This window comes from Ochotona princeps, chromosome 7 (assembly GCF_030435755.1).
Source record: "Ochotona princeps isolate mOchPri1 chromosome 7, mOchPri1.hap1, whole genome shotgun sequence".
In the NCBI taxonomy this organism is placed as follows: domain Eukaryota; kingdom Metazoa; phylum Chordata; class Mammalia; order Lagomorpha; family Ochotonidae; genus Ochotona; species Ochotona princeps.
In genome coordinates this window covers 13,197,667-13,218,691 of record NC_080838.1, presented here as the reverse complement: position 1 = coordinate 13,218,691, position 21,025 = coordinate 13,197,667, and the positions used below count along the sequence as shown (strand labels likewise).

Genomic DNA, 21,025 nt, shown 5'->3' with positions numbered 1-21,025 from the left:
TTACTATTTTTGAAGTTCATTTACAATTCAACTGTCATTTTCTGACAATGTTAAAGATGCTTTTTTTAAAAAGCCAAAAGTACGACAGAGGAAAGTTACTACACTCCTCCATAAAGTCAGCTGTACGTTTTCTTAGGGTTACTTTGGGGATCTATATCACCCAAAATGAGAGTCAAGACAAAACTCCTTTTTTCCCTCTTCTGTACCTTCAGAAAAGAGCTTACTGCAATAATGTCTATCAACTATGCACAAAATAACCTACAATACAGAATATGAAGGGTGCAATAAAGACAAAAACATGGAAAGGAATTACTTTTCTAAGATTCAAAAGATATCTTTTTTTTTGGAGACACAGGATGGCTAAAAATATTTCAAAAATTTTATTTATAATATTTTCTCAAATTAAATTCTCTCCAGAACATTTCCTCGTATCCTTTACATTACTTACCCACAATTCTTGCCCACCAAGACCCACCTCCACCCACAGCTGACTAACTCAATCACAGAATTCCAGGACGGTTACAGGACATAACAGTTCTTCTGGGGTTTTCATCTGCAATCTTGTTGGCACAAAGAATTTTATTTGTAAGTGTTTCTATTATACTGACAGGGTCAATTAGTCCTGCGAAATACTGGTCCTTCTGCCTCATAGCTTGGTGGATTACTGAAGTGGGACCCGTTCAAAATCTATAACTGCATGCAGCCAATTAACCTCAGAAGCCCAACAGTGTCTACCTAATGGCAATTAATCTTAATAAAAATTATAGCAATGCCGTTTGCCCAAAATTGGTAGCCTATTACTTCACAGAAACTCTTTATTTCACTACATTGAACTCATTTGCAAGTTTTTATACATAAATAACATCAAATGATTGTATTTTATAGTCCACCATAAAAAATAAGACATTCTGAAAACAAAATTCAGCTATTACGCCTACATTTGCTTACATGTTTATGCAAACAAAGCATATGAGAATCCTTTAGTATTCCATATGCCATGCTCTCAGCAAGATTTCTCCCAAGTTACAGAAGGCACTGCTGTACTCCTGGAAACTAATAGGAAAAAAAAGTATGCTTTACTTCATACGCTAAAATTTAAAAAATTTCTAATTTGTTCAGTATCATTTATTTTTGACAGAAACAGAAAAACCTCTTTGTATTAATTATTTACTACATTATAGCCAATATATGTATTCTGCAAATTTCATTTTCCTTAATTGTCTCAGACTCTAAGGAGACAGGTGTTTGTCATTCCTCTTCTAGGTATAAGAAAGCTGATGTTTCAGGGCAGTTAAGCTTATCTCCAAGCACCACACAGTTAATCACAGGCAAGCTTATGATTTGAAAACAGATCAGTCTAGTTTGCCAAACTGTGGTCTTTCAACACCATTTGACCTCAGGATGACATAACCCTTTGGACACCTCCCAATGTCATCTTGTAATAAGTGGATCACTTATTGCCAAACTCCAAAGCCATGCTACAAAAGAACTGTATGTAATTATTAAACTGAGTAACAACTTGAAGAAGATTAATGAGTAAAAGATATTCTGGTATTCACATAATTGCATCAACACTGAAGTTTTATTAGTGCTAAAACAACACTCCAATTTTTTTTTTCATTTAACTTTGAAACAAATACACTCTAAACATGTGAGTGCATACATCATCTTCTATACCTAGGCTCGCTCCAACGTGTGCCTGCTCGTACTTTCATTCATTCACACTGTCACACACCAGCACTCACATTTCCAAGGCAAAGCAATCAGCCACCATGCCAAACCGCAAAGAGGTGGAGTTGTCTTGATGCCACAGGTGTTAAATATCAACTTCTTTGCAAAAGGGGATTTTAAAAATAAGCTGAACAACTTTTTAATAATCACGATTCTTAAGCTATCTGATCTAATATGCCAACTTAATTTATGTTTTAACAAAAACTGAATTTTGATTACCTCTAGTTTTGCTTTATAAAAAATTTAAACAGTAGTTTTCTCAATTATTAGGCCAAACTGCGCTGAAAACAAACGCCTATGGCTGGAACACACCATGACCATTCCTAAAACACAGCTAACTTCCCTGCCTTCACATAGGCTACTGTACTCTCAGACTTTCACTCACCAAATAAGAGAAACTTTAGAAAACTACTTGTATAAATATGATATTTCCTGAAAATACTGGCTTACCTAAAAGTCACGATAATTAAGAAATACATACATATACACACATATATATGAGTGTGTGTATATATATATATATATATATGTGTGTATAACACTGAATTATTTTAAAAGAAAATATCCCAGAAAGCAAGTATCAAGACTAAGAGAGGTAAAACTCCAATGTTGTTCATATAATCAAAAGCAAACTTTACTCATTTTTTAGTAAATGAAAAAATGAGTTCCAGAAGCACAAAATTCAAAAACAGAATATAAAATAAAGCTTCTAAATCAGTTAAACTCTGTTTAAAAAGAAAGATCTCATATATTGACACAATGGATCAACATATTCATCAGTGGGCTTTACAATATTAACTAGATAATATGAGAATATTTTAAATCACACAGGAGCTTGCATTAGCCTACCTATTAAGATGTCTACCTCCCCTATCCAACACCTGCGTCTGCTTTAGCACTTTAGCTCCTCACTCCAGCTCTCTGCTAGTGTGGACCCTGGGAGGCAGTGCTAATGGCTGATGGCTCAAGTGGAGACTAGGATTACATGCCTGGCTTTGGCTCACCAGCCATGGTAACCAGTCAGTCAGTGGGAGCTATCTGTGGCTTGCTTCCTCTCCCTCACCTCTTCCTCTCACTCTTCTCCCTCTTCCTGTGCTTCCCTGCCTCTCAAACAAATAAGCAACTTTTCTGTGCCAAGCTATTACTTTACATATGCCACATGACAATGACACTAAGGTTGTAGCCTCAAAGAATTAAATTTGTGTATTTAATGCAATGCTGACAGAAATTTCACTAAAAGACAAAGGATACCGAGGTCGTTAACATTCTCAGTCCAACTGTGGATAGATACTGAAATGCCAAATACCAACATTAGTAAGAAATCCTCATACTGGGCGCGGCAGTGTGGCTTAGCAGCTGAAGTCCTCACCTTGAACGCCGCGGGATCCCATATGGGTGCCGGTTCTAATCCCGGCAGCTCCACTTCCCATCCAGCTCCCTGCTTGTGGCCTGGGAAAGCAGTTGAGGACGGCCCAAGGCCTTGGGACCTGCACCCATGTGGGAGACCCGGAAGAGGTTCCAGGTTCCTGGCTCAGCTCTGGCCGTGGTGGTCACTTGGGGAGTGAATCATCAGACAGAAGGTCTTCCTCTCTGTCTCTCCTCCTCTCTGTATATCTGACTTTGCAATAAAAAAAAAAAAAAAGAAAGAAATCCTCATACTTAGATCTGATAGCAGGCAAATGAATCCAAAACATCCTATCTCCTCTTCTTTTTCACTAGCTCATGTTTAACATAGGTAACACTATCATCTAGCACTTTCCAAGTTTATGGAGTGATAGATGAGAGTAAGGATAAAGCAAGCAGCCATTACAAAGCTAAAGAGGAAAAGCACTGTGCCAGAACATAAGCCCTGACTGAGAAGCTACTCTATTTACCGCAGGTATCTTTACACAGTACCATAAAATAATTGTCACTACACCCCAGACACTTGATGCTAATCTTTTAAAGGAAATCACCAGAGATTCAGAGCAGACAAAGAATTTGCCATGCACCACAACATTAAAAGGTGATAGTACTCAGATTCCAACTCTATTCTGACAGCCTCCAGACCCTATGATTACAGCAGCATGTGGCAAAGACAATCCAGAAACATGTGCCTTTCTCTGGCTTAGGGCTCATCCTTCTGCTGTGCTTTGAAAACAATATTTGAAACCCAAATTGGAGATTATGAAACAGAATGGGTTTTCCTCCTGTAAGCCAAGGTTAGAGAACTCGGCGTTCAATGGTGAGCACAATATGACTCTAGGGGAATATCACCAAGCTTCAAGTGATGAGAGCCTCAAGTTATGAGGAATTCAGTGAGTCACGGTAATTCCACACTACTGATAATCCTGGTCTTAGTCAACAGAAAACTTTCAAATTTGAATTCCATTTTTTTTTCTTAGGCATTCCCTCCCAATGCAAGGCAATTTTTCACATAAAATTAGTACTTTAAATCAATGCTCTTTGTGGATTTCCTTCAGAGAAACAATAAAAATTATTTAACTGATACTGGTAACGTTTAACAACTAGTTTTAAAACTAGTGGAGAATGATTTTGACTTGATTGTTGGTGGAAGGGTCCAAGAAGGACTTGTCAGTTTTTAGTTTGTTTCTACTCTCTCAAATGCCTTCCCACCCTACTAATCCTGAGCTTATCACCTTGGGCTTCAAAGAGGCAGGTTCTAGTCTCACAGATGTACTGGAGTACACTGCATCCCCTTTAGTCATTATTTTCAATAAGATCACATGCTTACATCACAAATAGGGGTTTACAGGACAGAATCCATTGGAGAACCACACTGCCTTAAAAACTCTTTTCTGCTAAAGCAGATGTACTTCACTAGCTTTAAAATAAATATCAAGGACCACTGCAGAAAAAAAAATTACACAAGCATTAACTGACCACTGTGTGCCAGGTATAGACCCAAGGGTGTTCAAGACATCAAGAATGTATATATTTCTACATTTTATTTTCTAAATGTGGATAAAAACACTAATAATACAACAAATGTGACTCTTAGTTAACTACAAAAATTAGACTTAATAAAATCAAAGACAAAAAGGAGATGTTACAACATTTACCACAGAAATATAAAGAATGATCTGGAGTTGCTACAAACAGTCACATGTAAAAAAATTGGAAAATTTAGATTTTGGACACATGGAATGTACCAAGATTGAGTCATGAGGACACAGAAAAATCTAAGATCAACAACCAAGACAAAGGTTGTATCAGTGATAAAAACCCTCCCAACAAAGAAAAGCCCACGACTAGATGGCTTCATTGCTGAATTCTACTAAACAATAAAAAAAGAATTAGGGGAATCAAGATGGCGGAATAGGGTAAGGACATGTTTATACAGACGGAAAAACATTCAATCAGGATGAAGCAGAGAGGACATATTTCAGGTTGTAGGAAAGGGCAGAACAACAGCAGAGGGGTACCTGGAGACTGACAGACACAGGAAAGCAGCGGGTATAGCAGTGTGGTGTTACAGAGACTGATACTCCAGCACGGCAATCTGAACTCCACAGCAGCCGAAACTCCATCAGCAACCAGTTGGGAAGGTACTTTCACTGGGAGCTCGGGAGGTGAACCCAGACAAAGAACTGTCCGTTCTGCTGGTCCATTTGATTTGACCAGGAGCAGAGACAGAGCAGCAGATCCCAGATGGGCAGTGCGAGAACAGAGTGGATTTCACAGCCCAGTCAGCCCCCTAGAGCTGAATTGGGCGCCATTTTGTGTAAAGAGGAAAGGGCAAGGGAGAGGACGGAGCATGCGCTGAGCTGGGAGTGAACTCATTTCTGTCTTGGTAAACTGCAACGACGTGACATTCTACGGGTTCCACCCAGGGCAGGTCTGGGATAGCCCTCGGATCTGACGGCCAGCAAATCAAGAACCTTAGTGGTTGTACATCAGGTGCCATTTTGGGCACTGTGGCAATAGCTTTGGGACTGCAGGGGACAATAGTGAACTGCGCATGTGCTGATCTGGTGACAACTTGCTGAGGTTCGTGATTGCACTGATCCCGTAGGAAAATAATACCGACTGTGGCATCGTACCGGCCAAAATAGGTCCGTGTGGCACCCAGACCTAATGTCCAACAGGTTCCAACAAGATCAGCACCACCAACAACCTAATTATATAGGACACCTGGTGTCTCTCTAATCCTGGGACCTGCTCCAACTGAAAGTGGGAGAAAGGTTGCAGAGACAACAGTGAAACCTCAGCATGGTATCGCAGGAGTTGGAGAGTGGTGAGCTAAGAGCTGGGGCTGTGGAGATCACGGTGGAAATCTGACGTAAGAACCCAGACCTGGAACTCGCTGGAGGGAGTTGCACAATTGGCTGCAAGCAAAGAGTGTCTACCAACTGCAATCAGTAAAATTGAACTGCGGACCTGTGGTGACACAGCTTAGAAACCTACCCCAAGGAGAAGACTCTGCTAACCAGAAGTACAATGATCAAGAGCAAAAGAAGAGACAAAGGAACAATGAATATTCCCAAAAACTCCCCTGCAAAGGAGCAAAGCCCTATGCCAACCTCAGAATTAACTGAGGAAGACATCGAGAAAATGGGGCACACAGAATCCATAAGACTCATTTTAAAGATTCTGATTAACAATGAGAAGCTCATGCAAGAGTTCAAAGAATTTAAGGAAGCAATAAAGCAAATCAAGGCTGGTATATCAGAAATTAAGAACACAGTAGAGCAAATTAAAAGTACAGTGGAGAGTCTCCAAAACAGAATGAAGCAAGCAGAAGAAAGAATCTCAGAATTGGAAGGTATTTCCTGTCATCAGGGGGAAGCAAACAAAAAGCTGGAAGCAGAGCTGGGTCAGGCCAAAAAAAGTATTCAGGAATTGAAAGACACTATTAAGAGGCCAAATATAAGAGTTATGGGAGTCCCAGAAGGTGCAGAAAGAGAAGCTGAGTTTGCAAATGTATTTAATGAAATAATAAAGGAAAATTTCCCTAATCTGGAGAAAGAATTGGGAAACAAGTTCCAGGAGGGGCACAGAACTCCCAACAGGCCTGATCAAAAGCGATCTTCACCACGATATATGATAATCAAGCTCTCTTCAATTGAACATAAGGAAAAGATCCTTAAATGTGCCCGTGAAAAAAATCAATTGACATATAAAGGAATGCCAATTAAACTCACAGGAGACCTCTCACAGGAAACTCTACAGGCAAGAAGAGAATGGAGTGACATATTCCAGATTCTAAAAGAAAAAAATTGTCGGCCGAGGATAACATATCCAGCAAAGCTTTCTTTTGTCTTTGAAAATGAAGTAAAACTCTTCCACAGTAAAGAAAAGCTAAAAGAATTTGCCTCTTGGGCCCGGCGGCGTGGCCTAGCGGCTAAAGTCCTCGCCTTGAAAGCCCCGGGATCCCACATGGGCGCCGGTTCTAATCCCGGCAGCTCCACTTCCCTTCCAGCTCCCTGCTTGTGGCCTGGGAAAGCAGTTGAGGACGGCCCAATGCATTGGGACACTGCACCCGCGTGGGGGACCCGGAAGAGGTTCCCGGTTCCCGGCTTCGGGTTGGCGCGCACCGGCCCGTTGCGGCTCACTTGGGGAGTGAATCATCGGATGGAAGATCTTCCTCTCTGTCTCTCCTCCTCTGTGTATATCTGGCTGTAATAAAATGAATAAATCTTTAAAAAAAAAAAAAAAAAAAAAAAAAAAGAATTTGCCTCTTCCAAACCTGCCCTAGAAATGATACTTCAAGAAATTCTCTTGATAGAGAAGAGGAATAGCACCCACCCAAACCAAAGGCAAACAGGAAGAACACCCCACTAAAATGACAACAGAAGACTAAACCAATGAACAACCCATTCCTAAAATGACAGGACCAAAGTAACACCCATGTATATTAAACTCTGAATGTAAATGGCTTAAGCTCAATCAACGTCACAGATTAGTAGACTGGAGTAAAAAACAAAACCCATCTATTTGTTGTCTGGAGGAGACACACTTCACAAAGATCAGCGGAAACTATATCACATGGGTTTTGTTGTTTTCTGTTGGTTTCATCTCTTCAAAACACTTCCTTCTAATTAAATCATTCAATGACTCGTAGATTATGCAGTGGCATCATTTTCTTCAAGAAGGTTCTTGATTTTCATTTCTTCAGCTACACGTTAGTCATTTAATAGCATATTATTTAACTTCTTGATGTTGTTAACTTCTTTTTTCTCCCAGATGTTGATTTTGTTTTGTGGCTCTTCATTTAAGGGGATGTATTGGAGCTGTGTAATGGAGACTGTCATATCTAGTAACATGTCATTTAACTTCAGGCATTGTAAATTTCTATTTTTCTTTTCATTGTTGATTTTGTGTTATGACTTTTCATTTGAGGGGATGTATGGTAGCTGTGAAATGGAGACTACCGTATCCAGATGTGAGGATACAATGTAGTATGCATTTCTACTTCCAGACAAAGATGGACTTACAATGAAACTGTTTACTATATCTTGACAATAGGATGCTGGACTCTCTGCCACTGTCCATGGTCACAATGATGGACATACGACTGTGTATGAAGAACTATACTTTAGTAATGATATAGAGGAAATAGGTGGGGGGGAGGAATTGGGGCTGGGATAAGGGAAATACTAGGAGCCTATGGAAACTGTATCATAAAATTATAATAATAATAATAAAAATGCAAAAAAAACACATAAAAGAAAAGAAAGAAGCTGAATCAGAACTGGAGCAGCCAGGATTAGACCTCGTACACACAGAGGATGTTGGAGCCACAGGAGCAGGATTCGCTTGCTGAGTCAGTGTGCTGGCCTCAAGAGTCAAATTTCTAAAAGAGACAAAAAACTGAAAAAGATCCATCACATAATCAAGTGTTAATCCCATTTCTGAAAATACACTCAAAAGAGTTGAAACCAGGGTCCTGAAACATTTGTACCACCATATTCACAGCTGCATTATGCATGATAGGCAACAGCCATGAGAAGCAATTCAACTTCCCACTGACACAGGAAAGGATGAACAAAATGGGGTATACATACAATGGAATAATATTCACCCTTGAAGAGAAAGAGAAGTCTGTCATGTGCTACAGCAAGAACAAACCGTGAGGACAATATGTTATTGAAGTAAGCCAGCCATAAAATGACAAATAAGGTATGATTCCATGAGGTAATCACTAAATTAATCAAATTCAGACAAACCTTAACTTTTAGTTTTGTAAGATAAAAAGTTCTGGAGATGTATTATACAACCATGTGAGATACTTAACATTATACCACACCCTTAAAACAGTTAAGATGATGTATGCAATTCATTCGTGTAGAATTAAAACTTTATATCTATAAAAACAGAATCCAATTTGCTCAGATATCCTTTTGAAGCAAACTACACAAGTGTGGGTCACCTGCAAGACCAAAGACTGCCTGCTGATAACTATACCTGTTTGCTGGTGTCGTAGGCAGGGATCCACCTCTGCTCTGGTCAGCTGTCTACTCCTGTTCAGGATACTCTCCTTACAAGAGGGGATGATGATCTCTATCTAAAACAATTTCATTTTCATATCCATAAGGTAAGTGCATTTTCCTATAGAACTATATCGTGACTTAGGGTTAAATAAAAGGGTTTTAAATCTCTTCTTTTTTGTTTTCTTTGCTCTTACATGCTACTGTTATCACTCTGTCTAAAAGAAACAGTGGAGTTTTTGTATGATTGATACAAGAGTCACTTTAAAAAAGAAGTGGCTGGGCCTGGCACGGTAGCCTAGCAGTTAAAAGTCCTCACCTTGCATGCCAAAATCACGTATGGGCACCGTTTCTAATCCCTGCAGCCCTGCCTCCCATTCAGCTCCCTGCTTGTGGCCTGGGAAAGCAGTTGAGGATGGCCCAAAGCCTTGGGACCCTGCACCTGCGTGGGAGACCTGGAAGAGGCTCCTGGCTCCTGGCTTCGGATTGTCTCAGCTCCGGCCGTTGACGCTGCCTGGGAAGTGAATCATCGGACAGAGATCTTCCTCTCTGTCTCTCTTCCTCTCTGTATATCTGACTTTCCAACAAAAAATAAATAAATGCTTTTTTTAAAAAAGAAGTGGCTTTATAGCAAAGTAAGTTTGACAGAAATCTCATCAACTTTTAACTTTATCTTAGGTACTCACTGATAGTGTCAAATCTTGCAATCACACATTATGAAACAAGAACCCATCTCGGAATCATCTTATTTGACACAAATATACATTCAGCAACCCTAAGCCAAAAATCAGAAATCCAACTTGCCCCAAAATCCAAAATGTATGGAGTGCTGACAAGATGCCACAAGTGGGAAATTCCATACCATTAACCTTGTTCCATGCACTATACTGCGTAAAATACTGGCAGGCTATGTTTCTAAGGCATACAGAAAACACAATTAATTCTGTGTTTAGACTTGGGTCCCAGCCCCTAAGATACTTCACTATATGTACACAAATATTCAAAAATCTGGGAAACACAATCCGAAATCCAAACTACTTCGCCCCCTTTCCCTTTAATAAGGGATATTCTGCTTGGCTGACACCTGCGTGAGATTCTTCTCTACCACTCTATCTTCCACGCTTAAGTTCTATTTACACATTGATGATTCCCAAATCTACAACTCTAACCCACACTTCTTCGCTTGGATTTAGACCTGCATACCTGACTGTTCACTAAAAATCTCTCCATTTGAAGAAACACCAGAAATCGGCGATCAAAATCAAAGTTAATCTCATTTTAGCACCTTTCTCCCCACCCTACACTTATTCCACGTCTGGTAAATGGCAACATTCTACAGCCCCCCAAACCTGAAAAGAATTCTAGAGGTCCCCTTCTACTACTGGCAGACTATTCGTAGTCCCAATATATCCCAGGTGCAGTCCCTCACAGACCCTTTTCCAGCTCTCAACTACACACCCTCCTCTTGAGCCCAACTGCCCTAGCCTTAATGAAATGGCCACAGTGTTTACCTGCTCTTCACCACTTCCCAGCCGAGCATCCCCATGATTCACCGCCACCAATGTATTCACATCGAAACTCCCTGAAAGCCTGACAGTAAGCTCAAACGGACTTTCACCTATATGTTTTCACTGAAATAAATACTACATTTTCCTCTCGTAAAGAATGTAAACTCTATGGATAGGAATCCTACCACAGTAAATGTGCAGAGAGAATAAATACTACAATCTCTCTTGTCAATCTCTCACACATACCAGCTGGGACAATTTTCAGTTCCTTTGATGGGCCACAATGCCTTGCCATTGGCTTTGGTATCGTCATATGCTTCACGGCCTGCTTGAATGGCTCCACTGTATTCTGCACCTAATGACGCTTTACATGTATCAGTGTGAGTCAGTGAAACCACCATCTATTTTAGAAACATTTCCGAAACTAGTTAATGATATTCTGTTGTGCTCCCATAGCCCCTAATGTGTAGTTACCAGACTATGACATAACTGTTTGTCTTTCACCAGATGATGAGGAAGTTAAGGTCAAAACTGTGACTCCCTCTGTTGTATACTCACTAACCAACATAATGCCTGACACTGAGCAGGCCCTAAACAAATATTTACAGAATAAGCATGACTATTTGGACTGGGAATGCCATGAAATAACCTATAGTCTGATGGATACAAGAATATTTATCTCATAAAACTATAAGTATATTCTTGTGCCCAGTGCAATGGCCCAACGGCTAAACACTTGTCTTGCACGTGCCAGGATCCCATATGGGTGCCAGTCATTCCCTGCTTGCTCCACTTCCCATCCAGCTCCTTACTTGTTGCCTGGAAAAGCAGCAGAGGACAACCCAAAGCCTTGGGACCCTGCAACCATAGGGGAGACATGGAAGAGGTTCCTGGCTCTTGGCTTTGAATCAGCTCAGCTTCAGCCATTACAGCCACTTGGGAATGAACCAGCGGATGGAAGATCTTCCTCTCTGTCTCTCCTTTCTAGAAATTTGCCTTTCTAGTAAAAATGAATAAATTTTTTTAAAGTATATGTATACATAAGTGCTATTCTACCATAGACTATACAAGGATACTTCAAAAAGTTCATAGAAAAGCTACTAAAGAAAAGTTTATCTTGGTACAAAACAAGTGAAATGGCCATTTTTTTTCCCATAGAAAGAATTTCCCACGATCCCTTTTTTACTGCCAAAGGGAAATAAACAAACTTTAACTCCATTTTGGAAATTAGAAAAAAAAAAGAAAACCCAAGCATAAATAAAATTTTCTAAAACTTCCACCTATTACTTTTAGGAAGGGATACAAAGAGATAGTTTTTTTTCTGGCCTAAAAATTACATGTATCACATCAAGACCTCCTATGTTGTATTCAAATATAAACTGAGTTATTTTTAAGAAATTTTAAAACATTTTCCTTAACCTAGCTACATTCAATAAAAAGTATTTTTCCAAAGGCTCAATAAATTGCACTGTCTTATCAACCAATTTGTTTGTAGATACTGACCAAGTTTTCTACTTCGTATCAAAATGTTTAACAAAAGCCCCTTATAAAAAAGTAAATACAGGTAGATCAACAGATAGCGCCTTTGTCTACATCTTCTTACTTCTTGTCTACACCTACTTATTTCTACCACACACACTAGTGGAACTGAAATTATGATAGTAAATATTATTTTTTTAAAGATTTATTTATTTTATTACAGTCAGATACAAATATTATTTTAACAGAAGGACTGACTTACTAACCACTTCTATCAAAGTACCATATATGGACTCACATGGCAGCACTAACGGTTTAAAACACAAGTAGGGAGCCAAATGCTTGTCCACATGGAAGAAGGGAAAAGAGCATCACAGCTCTCCTAACAATAAAGGCTTATTTTAAAACTTCTCTACAAAGTAAATAAAAGTTGCTAACCCTTTATTATCAAATTCACCTACAGTGTCCAACCCTGTGCACCAACAGTTTTTCATCCTCTTGCAGCCATGAATTTTGAAAGCAAAGTGCTAATAACTATTACAGATGCTGAAAACACCTGTTTAACAAGCTGCTTTGCACGCACAGAATATTGAGAGTTGTCACAGTGTGATTATTAGTCACTTTAGTTTCACATTTAAGCATGAAACTTCTACAAGATTTTTTATTTAAAGAAAAAATATCACGTAAATTGATGATTTTTCTTGAATTTCAGCTGGAGGTGTTTTCTAAAATGTTAAAACTGTCACAGCTTTGATATAATATTCTTTGGTTGCTTGCTCTATGTGACAAATTTTTTTCCTCACATTATTTTTCTTTCTGAGAATACAAGAACTCCAAGTAAAAAATATAACACTAAGACACAAAAATTTAAACATTTTTAAGTCTTAAAAACACTGTATTGCAAACTTCTGTTGCATGACATGACTTGCTACACAAAAGTATTTCATAGATATTCTGAAAAAATAATGATATAAAGAATGAAATGCTTATTTCTTCTATATAAAAGGTCTCTTCTAAAGAAGCAGTAAGTTACAAATTCATTATGAATTGTTCCTAAGTTTTATTTGTGAGGGATGGAGAATTTTGAACAGAAGAAAACAGAATGAGTAACATAAATAAACATACATGAATTCAACTTTGGCATCAAAAATAACTTTACTTGGCCAAACCCAATTTTAAGATCTTGCAGCTATTCGTGTGTTGAAATTAAAATATACTTTCTAGAATAGTAAAGAAGTACCTGATTACTTTGTAGGGAATTTTTCAATTGGCAACAAAAGACCTAGATACAATCATGCTTTGTAACTGAGTTCAGGGGGAAAAAATATGACAAAAAAGAGTAACTTGCGATAAACAGCTTTTCTCACTTTGAACTAATTTTTAAGTTACCATTTCAAACAATAAAATTAAATCAGCATTTAGAATATTTTAAGTAAATAAATTTATACTTTCTAGTTAAAAGAAAACTGATTAAAACATTCCAATACACATAACACCCTCCAGTGGGCAAGCATCCATGGAAAAAAATAAAAAAAGATTTAGTTGGATTTTCCATTCAATTAAATCAATCCTGTAGCTAATGAAATGATGGCTCTAGAAACCTCAAAAAAGTTCACACTATTTTAACCACTTGTCTTAGTATCTGAAATAGAGGCAGCACTGATTTCTTTTAAATTCAGATTGTGCAGTAATGCAAAAACAAAACAAAACAAACACCTGATCTGCCTCATCCTGCCCTGACAAAATGCTATCCCATTTTTATTTAACACATAAACAAAAAACCAGAATAAGCCACATATAAAGATGTACAATTAAGAGGACTATGCACTAATATTTTAAAGCAATATTCAAAAATTATGGTTCCTTAGAACCAGGCAGAAAACAGTATATCCATTAAGACTTTCAGGAAAACAACTTACATTATCACCTGGTAGTATTTAGTATTACTAGTCTCATGAGGCTATGTGGTCTCTACACAGAAATATAAACACACAGATAATTAAGAGACTATCTGGAAGAATTCTTTTTCTATGCAATTAATGTTTCAGCACTTACATGGCATAACCAAAGAAAGGACCAGATGAGAAGTACTCGCTAAGATTCAAATATCATTTGATGTTTCTCCTACTAATCACTCAAAATACTTTCACAATGTTAGTAAAATTTACAGCAGAACAAAAGACATCTTTACTATATAAATCTAGAAATAGTCCATAAAGGTGAACTTCAATCCTCTAGGAACTAGTGCAACTCCGACTATAGTTCTTGAACTTATGAGATCGCAGTGACATCTAGTGGATATTTCCAACACATAGCACACAGAACCAAAATCTCTTACTGCTAGTATTTCACTTATTTCAAATGGCCTGAGAATAATGGGACATACCTTTGTTACAAAATAAGACAACTTTACCCTCAAAGACTCTGCAGTATGAGCAACCCAAGCATTTAAACAATTAGGAAATGTTTTCTAACATCATCAGAGCACTCCATGCCAACTGACCAGATATAAGTCTAAAGGGGCTGCTAATTCGTTCAACAGAATCATGACCAGAAAAATTAAGTGAAAATGTTCTGAATGAAAAGAAGCATTGGAGTGATTGGAGGAACTCAGTAAATACATAAACAGATGATTTGTCTACAAGTTTACTCAAGCACAGGTACCAGTTTGCTTAGTATGGTTTAAATAAAAAGAAAAGTATGCTATTCATGGTAATTTTTCAAAAACTTAAGTTACAAAACAAAACTTTTTTAAGAATAAAGATAAGCCTGGTCAATAAGATGCTGGACTCTATGCTTGGTATATGCTTGCAATGAAGCAATCTCAACTAAACTTGAACTGTGGTTATGCAACAAGGTGGAGGAACCCACCATGGGGGGAAGGTTAGGGGAGGGGTGGGGGAATTCCAGTACCTATGAAACTGTCACATAATACAACGTAATTAATAAATAAATTTTAAAAAAGAATAAAGATAAGCATATATAACATGAACAGTCATCTCAGTACCATCCTTTTGGGTATTGGACTCAAACGATGGCAGAACATGACCATCCAGCACGCCTGCCCCAACACTGGGGAATACACGAACAATTATCCACAGGCAAACAATATATCTTCACAAGAACTGAAGAAACCAAATGAGAATTTATGACACCTCGGTGTAACCAGAAACTTTAAAAAACATACTGTGGGAGACTTGAAGGCCAGCAGTACGTCACCCATGTTGCCTCTTCCGTAGCTAGGCAGCACAGCATACACAGATACCCTTACCATGGAGGGGGGACATGGACACATGAAAGCCCAGTCCCAGGCAACTGCAACAGCTCCAGAGTATTCGCCATTGCCTATGGTCGCAACCTTCAGATCAGCTTGGTATATTCAGAATCTGGGCCTACCTTCTGTCCATGAGTCACCTCAGGCCTGAGCCACCCCCGGCCAATCCCCAACATCCTTGTCCTCTGTCCTGCTATAAACTGCACTATAAACTCAGCTTCCAGATGAGCTTCTGTGGACCACAGGCTTTATGCAATCTCATGTGACAGGCAAACCCCACCCCAGTGCTACCCGAGTTCCAAGGTCAGGCTACAATTTCCCAGGCTCAGGCCCACCTGGATCTAGGTTAGAACCCTTTTGGGACCCCAAGCTCCAGCAGAGCCAAGGCCCAGGATACCCCACTTCCAAGCTAGGAACCACAGACCCAGGCTGTTGGGCCGCTTCAATGGATCCATGTTCCTTGGCTGTTTCCTCCAGTCCTTATAGGACCTAGCCTCCATGACAGCATTCACACACCCATTCTTTCACTTGCCCTAAAACTAGATTGGATACAGGCTGGTCCCTGTAGCTCCAGGCTCCATGACCGCCCCAGCAGACTCCAGGGTGAGGCTAATATCCATGAACTGAGGCTCCAGACCTTCCCTGTAGACCCAGGCTGCCTTACAAACTTTTATCAGAAAAACAAAAACAAAAAAAACAAGCAAGCAAGAAAAACTTAAGTCAAAAGTGGTAAAAAGAGACAAAGTTCATGGTACGATGCTTAAAAGTGTCACCCCAGAAAGAGGATATGTAAGGCTTGGCAGTATGGTGTAGCAGGGTAAAGCCATCAACAAGCACTGGCATACCATATGGGTGCCGACTGGAGTTCCAATCCAGCTCCCTCTTAATACACCTGGGGAAGCAGTAAAACATAGCCCAAGTCGTGGGATCTTTGCACCCACATGGGAGACCATTCAACCTGGCCCACCCAAGGCCATTGCAGAACTTAGGAGGGTATAACAGATGAAATATCTCTCTCTCTCCACCTTTCTGAATGCAACTCTACCTTTCAAAAAAAAAAAACCATAATCTCCCATCAAAGAAAAACATCAAGATTTCACTGCTAAATTCCACCAAATATCTAAAGAGGAATTAAACCAACCCTTCTACAATTCTTCCAAAATACTGACAAAGGAATATTTCCAAACTTTTTCTAAGGTACAAAGTAGCCTGATATCAGAAACAAAGGAAAAAAACCTGTAGGCTAATATGCTTGATAAACAGAAAAATCCTCATTGACATTTATGCGGATCATTCACCACCATGAGGCAGGAGGTACTTCAGAAATGTAAAGAATTCTTCAACACGTGCAAATCTATAAAGGTGATGCACCACAGTAACAGAAGGGATAACAAAAGTGACTGCCTCAAAAGGGAAAAGAGTGCCAGAACTCAGCATCTGCACATGATAGAACACTCTAAATGAACTAGAAATCTAAACCCAAGACCCCAAATTAAGAAAACATAGGAGAAAAGCTTCTTAACATTGGTCTGAGCTATGATGTTTTAGATATGACCACAAAAGTACAGGCAACAAAAGCAAAAACAAGCAAATGGGATTATATCAAACTAAAAAAAGAAAGTTTCTCCACAGAAAGGGGCAAAAAATCAACAATTGGGAAGAGATCATCTATAGGACTGGAGAAAATATTTCTTTCTTTTTTTGGTTAGGTGCATTTATTTTTATTGAAAAAAATCAGATAAACAGAGAGGAGGAGAGACAGAAAAGATCTTCTGTCCACTTATTCACTCCCCAAGAGGCTGCAACAGCTGGAACTCAGCCAATCCAAGCCAGGAGCCAAGAGTTTCTTCTGGGTCTCCCTCATGAGTTCAGGGTCCCAAGGAGGGGGATGGGAAGTGGGATGGCTAGTATAAGAATGGGCGTCCATACGGGATCCAGGCACAGGCAAGGTGAAGACTTTAGCCACTGGGATAATGTGCCAGACCCTGGAGAAAATATTGTAAAGCCATACATGTGACAAAGGATTAATATAAAAAATATGCAAGGAACTCAACTAAAGGACAAGAAAACTACCTGATTAAAAAGTGGTTTGGGGCATGAATATTTCTTAAACAAAGACAAAACGTAGCGAACACATAACCACAATGAGGTTCATAACTGTTAGAATTATCAATTATTCTATCATAAAAACAAAGAAAAACAAATGCCAATGAGGATATGAGGAATATGGGGCACAGCACACTGCTGATGGACATGTATTCTAAAAGCATTATCACAGAAAATGGTATCTAGTTACCTCAAAAAATTTAAAATATGATCCAGCAGCATCATTACTGGTTTATATTAAAAGGCCTGAATGCAACATGTTGAAAAGATGTTGAAGAACATGTTGAAGAGATTGTACACCACAGCATTATTCACAACAACCAAACTAGGGAAGCAATCTAAGTGTCATTCAAGTAACAAAAGAATAAAGAAAAAAATGACATGTATACACAATGGTATAGTATTCATCCTGAAAAGAACATTGTGAATGGACAGGAGGTCATTATGTTAATAAGCCAGGCACAGAAAGACAAATACCATATGACTTGGAGCAGTAGCCTAGTGGCTAAAGTTCTCATCTTGCACGCGTCAGGGTAACATGTAGGTGCCAGTTCTAATACTGGCGGCCCCATTTCCCATCTAGATCCCTGCATGTGGCCTGAGAAAGCAGTCGAGGACTGCCCAAAACCTTGGGACCGTGCACGTGCGTGGGAGATCCAGAAGAGGCTTCTGGGCTCCTGGCTTCAGAGCGGCTCAGCTTGGCTGTTGTGGCTACTTGGGGAGTGAATCAACAGAAGGGAGATCTTTCTCTCTGCCTCTCCTTCTCTCTATACATCTGCCTTTCCAATAAAAATAAATAAATTTCAGAGAAAAAAAAAGAGCATATGGAATCTAAAAAACTTGAGTTGACACAGTAACAGAATGATGGTTTTCAAAGCCTGAGGGAGGGAGTGGTTTGGAGAGATGCAGATCAAAGAATGCAAACTTTCATTGTATGGGAGAAGTAAGTCCAAGAGATCTACTGCACAGAGTGATAACCACACTACCAACGTGTTACATTCTTCAGGATATTAAGAGAGTATTTTAGTCACAAAAGATAAAATATGTGAGATAATGGAAATGTTAAGTATTTTGCCTTTAGTATAAACACTAAGTCAAACAGTTCAGACCACAAATTAACAGGAGGTCTTTCAAAGCCAACAAGTGTTTCCCAGACTATCTTAGAACAAAGTTCAGGCTCAACGGTCTTCTGATCAAAAAAATGGCAAGAACCAGAGTTCTAGAAGGAAACAGTTCAAGGTCACAGAAAATATTAATGAAATGTTAGTATCTGATAACTAGCAAAATTAAGATAAAAAAATAATGACTCCAGAGCCTCAAAAAGTTAAACACCAAGTATACAGTGGTATATTCAAGCAATGGAGTACAGTTCAGGATAAAAAACAACGAAGTGTTTACATACGTAACATGATTATCTCCAAAAAGGCATAATGAGCCTATCTAAAATTCTACAACAGGCAAGACTGATCTATGATAATAAATAAATAAATAAATAAATAAATGCAGAATAATAGTTATAAAAAGCAATGGATATAAAGATAATATGAATAACAGTTTTATGAAATGACAAAAATGTTTACATCTTAATAGTTGGAGTTACAAAGATGTATGCATTTATCAAAATCACCAAATATTCCAATCAAGATTTGTGTGTGATTGTATCAAAAATTTATCATTAAAAAAGCATTAAACAAATGCTAATAATATATTATGCTGAAATGTTGTGAAATCTACAGACATGCTTCTCATTTTGAAATACATGAAAAGTTACTGGGACAGAGGTAATAAAGCAAATACAGCAAAATACTAACTACTGGAGAGAATTTAGGAGCTGCATTATTGGTTTTACTGCTTAATGTTTTTATCTTTTTGTATATCTGAACATTTCCATAATATTTTAAAAAATAAAAACACCAATCAGTATTCAAAAGAAACTAAAATTCATACAACCATGCTTTCTTATCTATTAATAATTCTCCTCTTACACAATATTTTAATGTTAATCTAATGCTACTACCCGCTGAAGAGCCAGACTTAAAAAGGATGACACATGTTAAAAACCTGAAAAACATACCCGAATTTCTTGAAGATTGTGAAAATTATTTCCTACTCTGACTGAGATCTTGCTTGGAGTATAGCTTTCATCAGATTTGTAGTCTGCGTAAATGCATAATGTCTTCACTGTGGTTTTTCTCCTAAAAACAATCAAGAAAAAGCAACACACACACTTTATCATATGGAAAGACCTACCTTCACTTCTGATGTAAGTCAGTACTAGAATTAATACTTCCCATTTCTTTCAATAACAAAAATTGAGAACTTCTAAAAATATACACAGGTATTTCACTTAGTCATTTCTTATGTAGAACTTGCTCAAGAGCCAGATGCGAACAAAAGCCGCTCGACGAAGGCACAATTAAGCCTGATAAGGTACCTTAGACTGTTTACAAATACTAAGGATTCCATTCTCTTCATCTATATTTTAGACAGATATATTTACAACAAGCTTGGTTTTATTTACTATTTAATTTCCTATATTCAAGCTGAAAAATAAGTGAAAAATGTAATCAAGCAAAATGAAAAATATCTTTTAAAAAACAAAGTGTAACCTATTAATTCAAAAATTCATTTATGTTCTTGTTTATATATATGTGTGTGTGACTGTATTTACATGTATAAACATAACCTGGAGAAATCAGCAAAAAATGTGCAATACAAAATGTAAGTAGCCAAAAAATATGAAAACATTCAATTTCTGATAGTCAAAGAAACGGAAATAACTGCACAGAAATACGAGCTTTATAGTATTAGAAAATATTAAAATAACAAATACCCAAATCTGATTAGAAAACAGTGACTTTTTAGCAAGTTTTGTAGGTACACAAGCACACAATTAGAAGGGCAAACAATAAACATTCCACAAAGTCCTGTGTTGCCAAGCACATAGTGTAAGTATAGTAAATGTGTTTTCTGTAACAATATTTTGAATTTAACCCGGTCACTAAGTACAAGAGCATCAGTATTTAAAATAACCACGCAGGAGTGGGCATTTGGCCCAGTTGTTAGACACTGCTCCAGATGTCCACATCTTCCATTAGAGCACCTGAGTTCTATTCCTCACTCTTAGCTTCAGCAAGTGATGGTCCAACAGGTTGGCTACATGACACCCGCATGGGAACCCGTCAGAGGCTCCAGCCTTCAGCCTTCTGTCTGACCGAGCAAAGGCTACTGTGAGTATTTGAAACGAAACAGTAGATGAAGATTTCTGTCTCCTGGTCAGCCTTTCTAGCACATTAAAAAATAAAAATAAAACTTGAAAATCATCATGCGAGTATGTGACTTACAAAGTAGATTGTAAAACAGCATATACAAGATTGTACCTTAAGGACAGCAAAAAAACATTTTTAAGAAATATGAATCCTTGCTTATATATAGAAAAAAAGTTTAATTGCAGTCATTAAAATAATAAATCTACTATTTTAGTGTTGCAGAACCAT

The 21,025-nt window shown here is 38.2% G+C and overlaps 1 protein-coding gene across 1 annotated transcript in view; it reads right to left on the bottom strand.

Moving 5' to 3' along the window:
• Positions 1–21,025, bottom strand: part of ANAPC10 (anaphase promoting complex subunit 10) — a 70,259-nt gene that overhangs the window by 23,414 nt on the left and 25,820 nt on the right. The window contains exon 4 of the mRNA XM_012927838.2: positions 19,603–19,723. Within this exon, the coding sequence (XP_012783292.1) occupies positions 19,603–19,723 (121 nt within the window). The remainder of the gene's footprint in view (positions 1–19,602; positions 19,724–21,025) is intronic.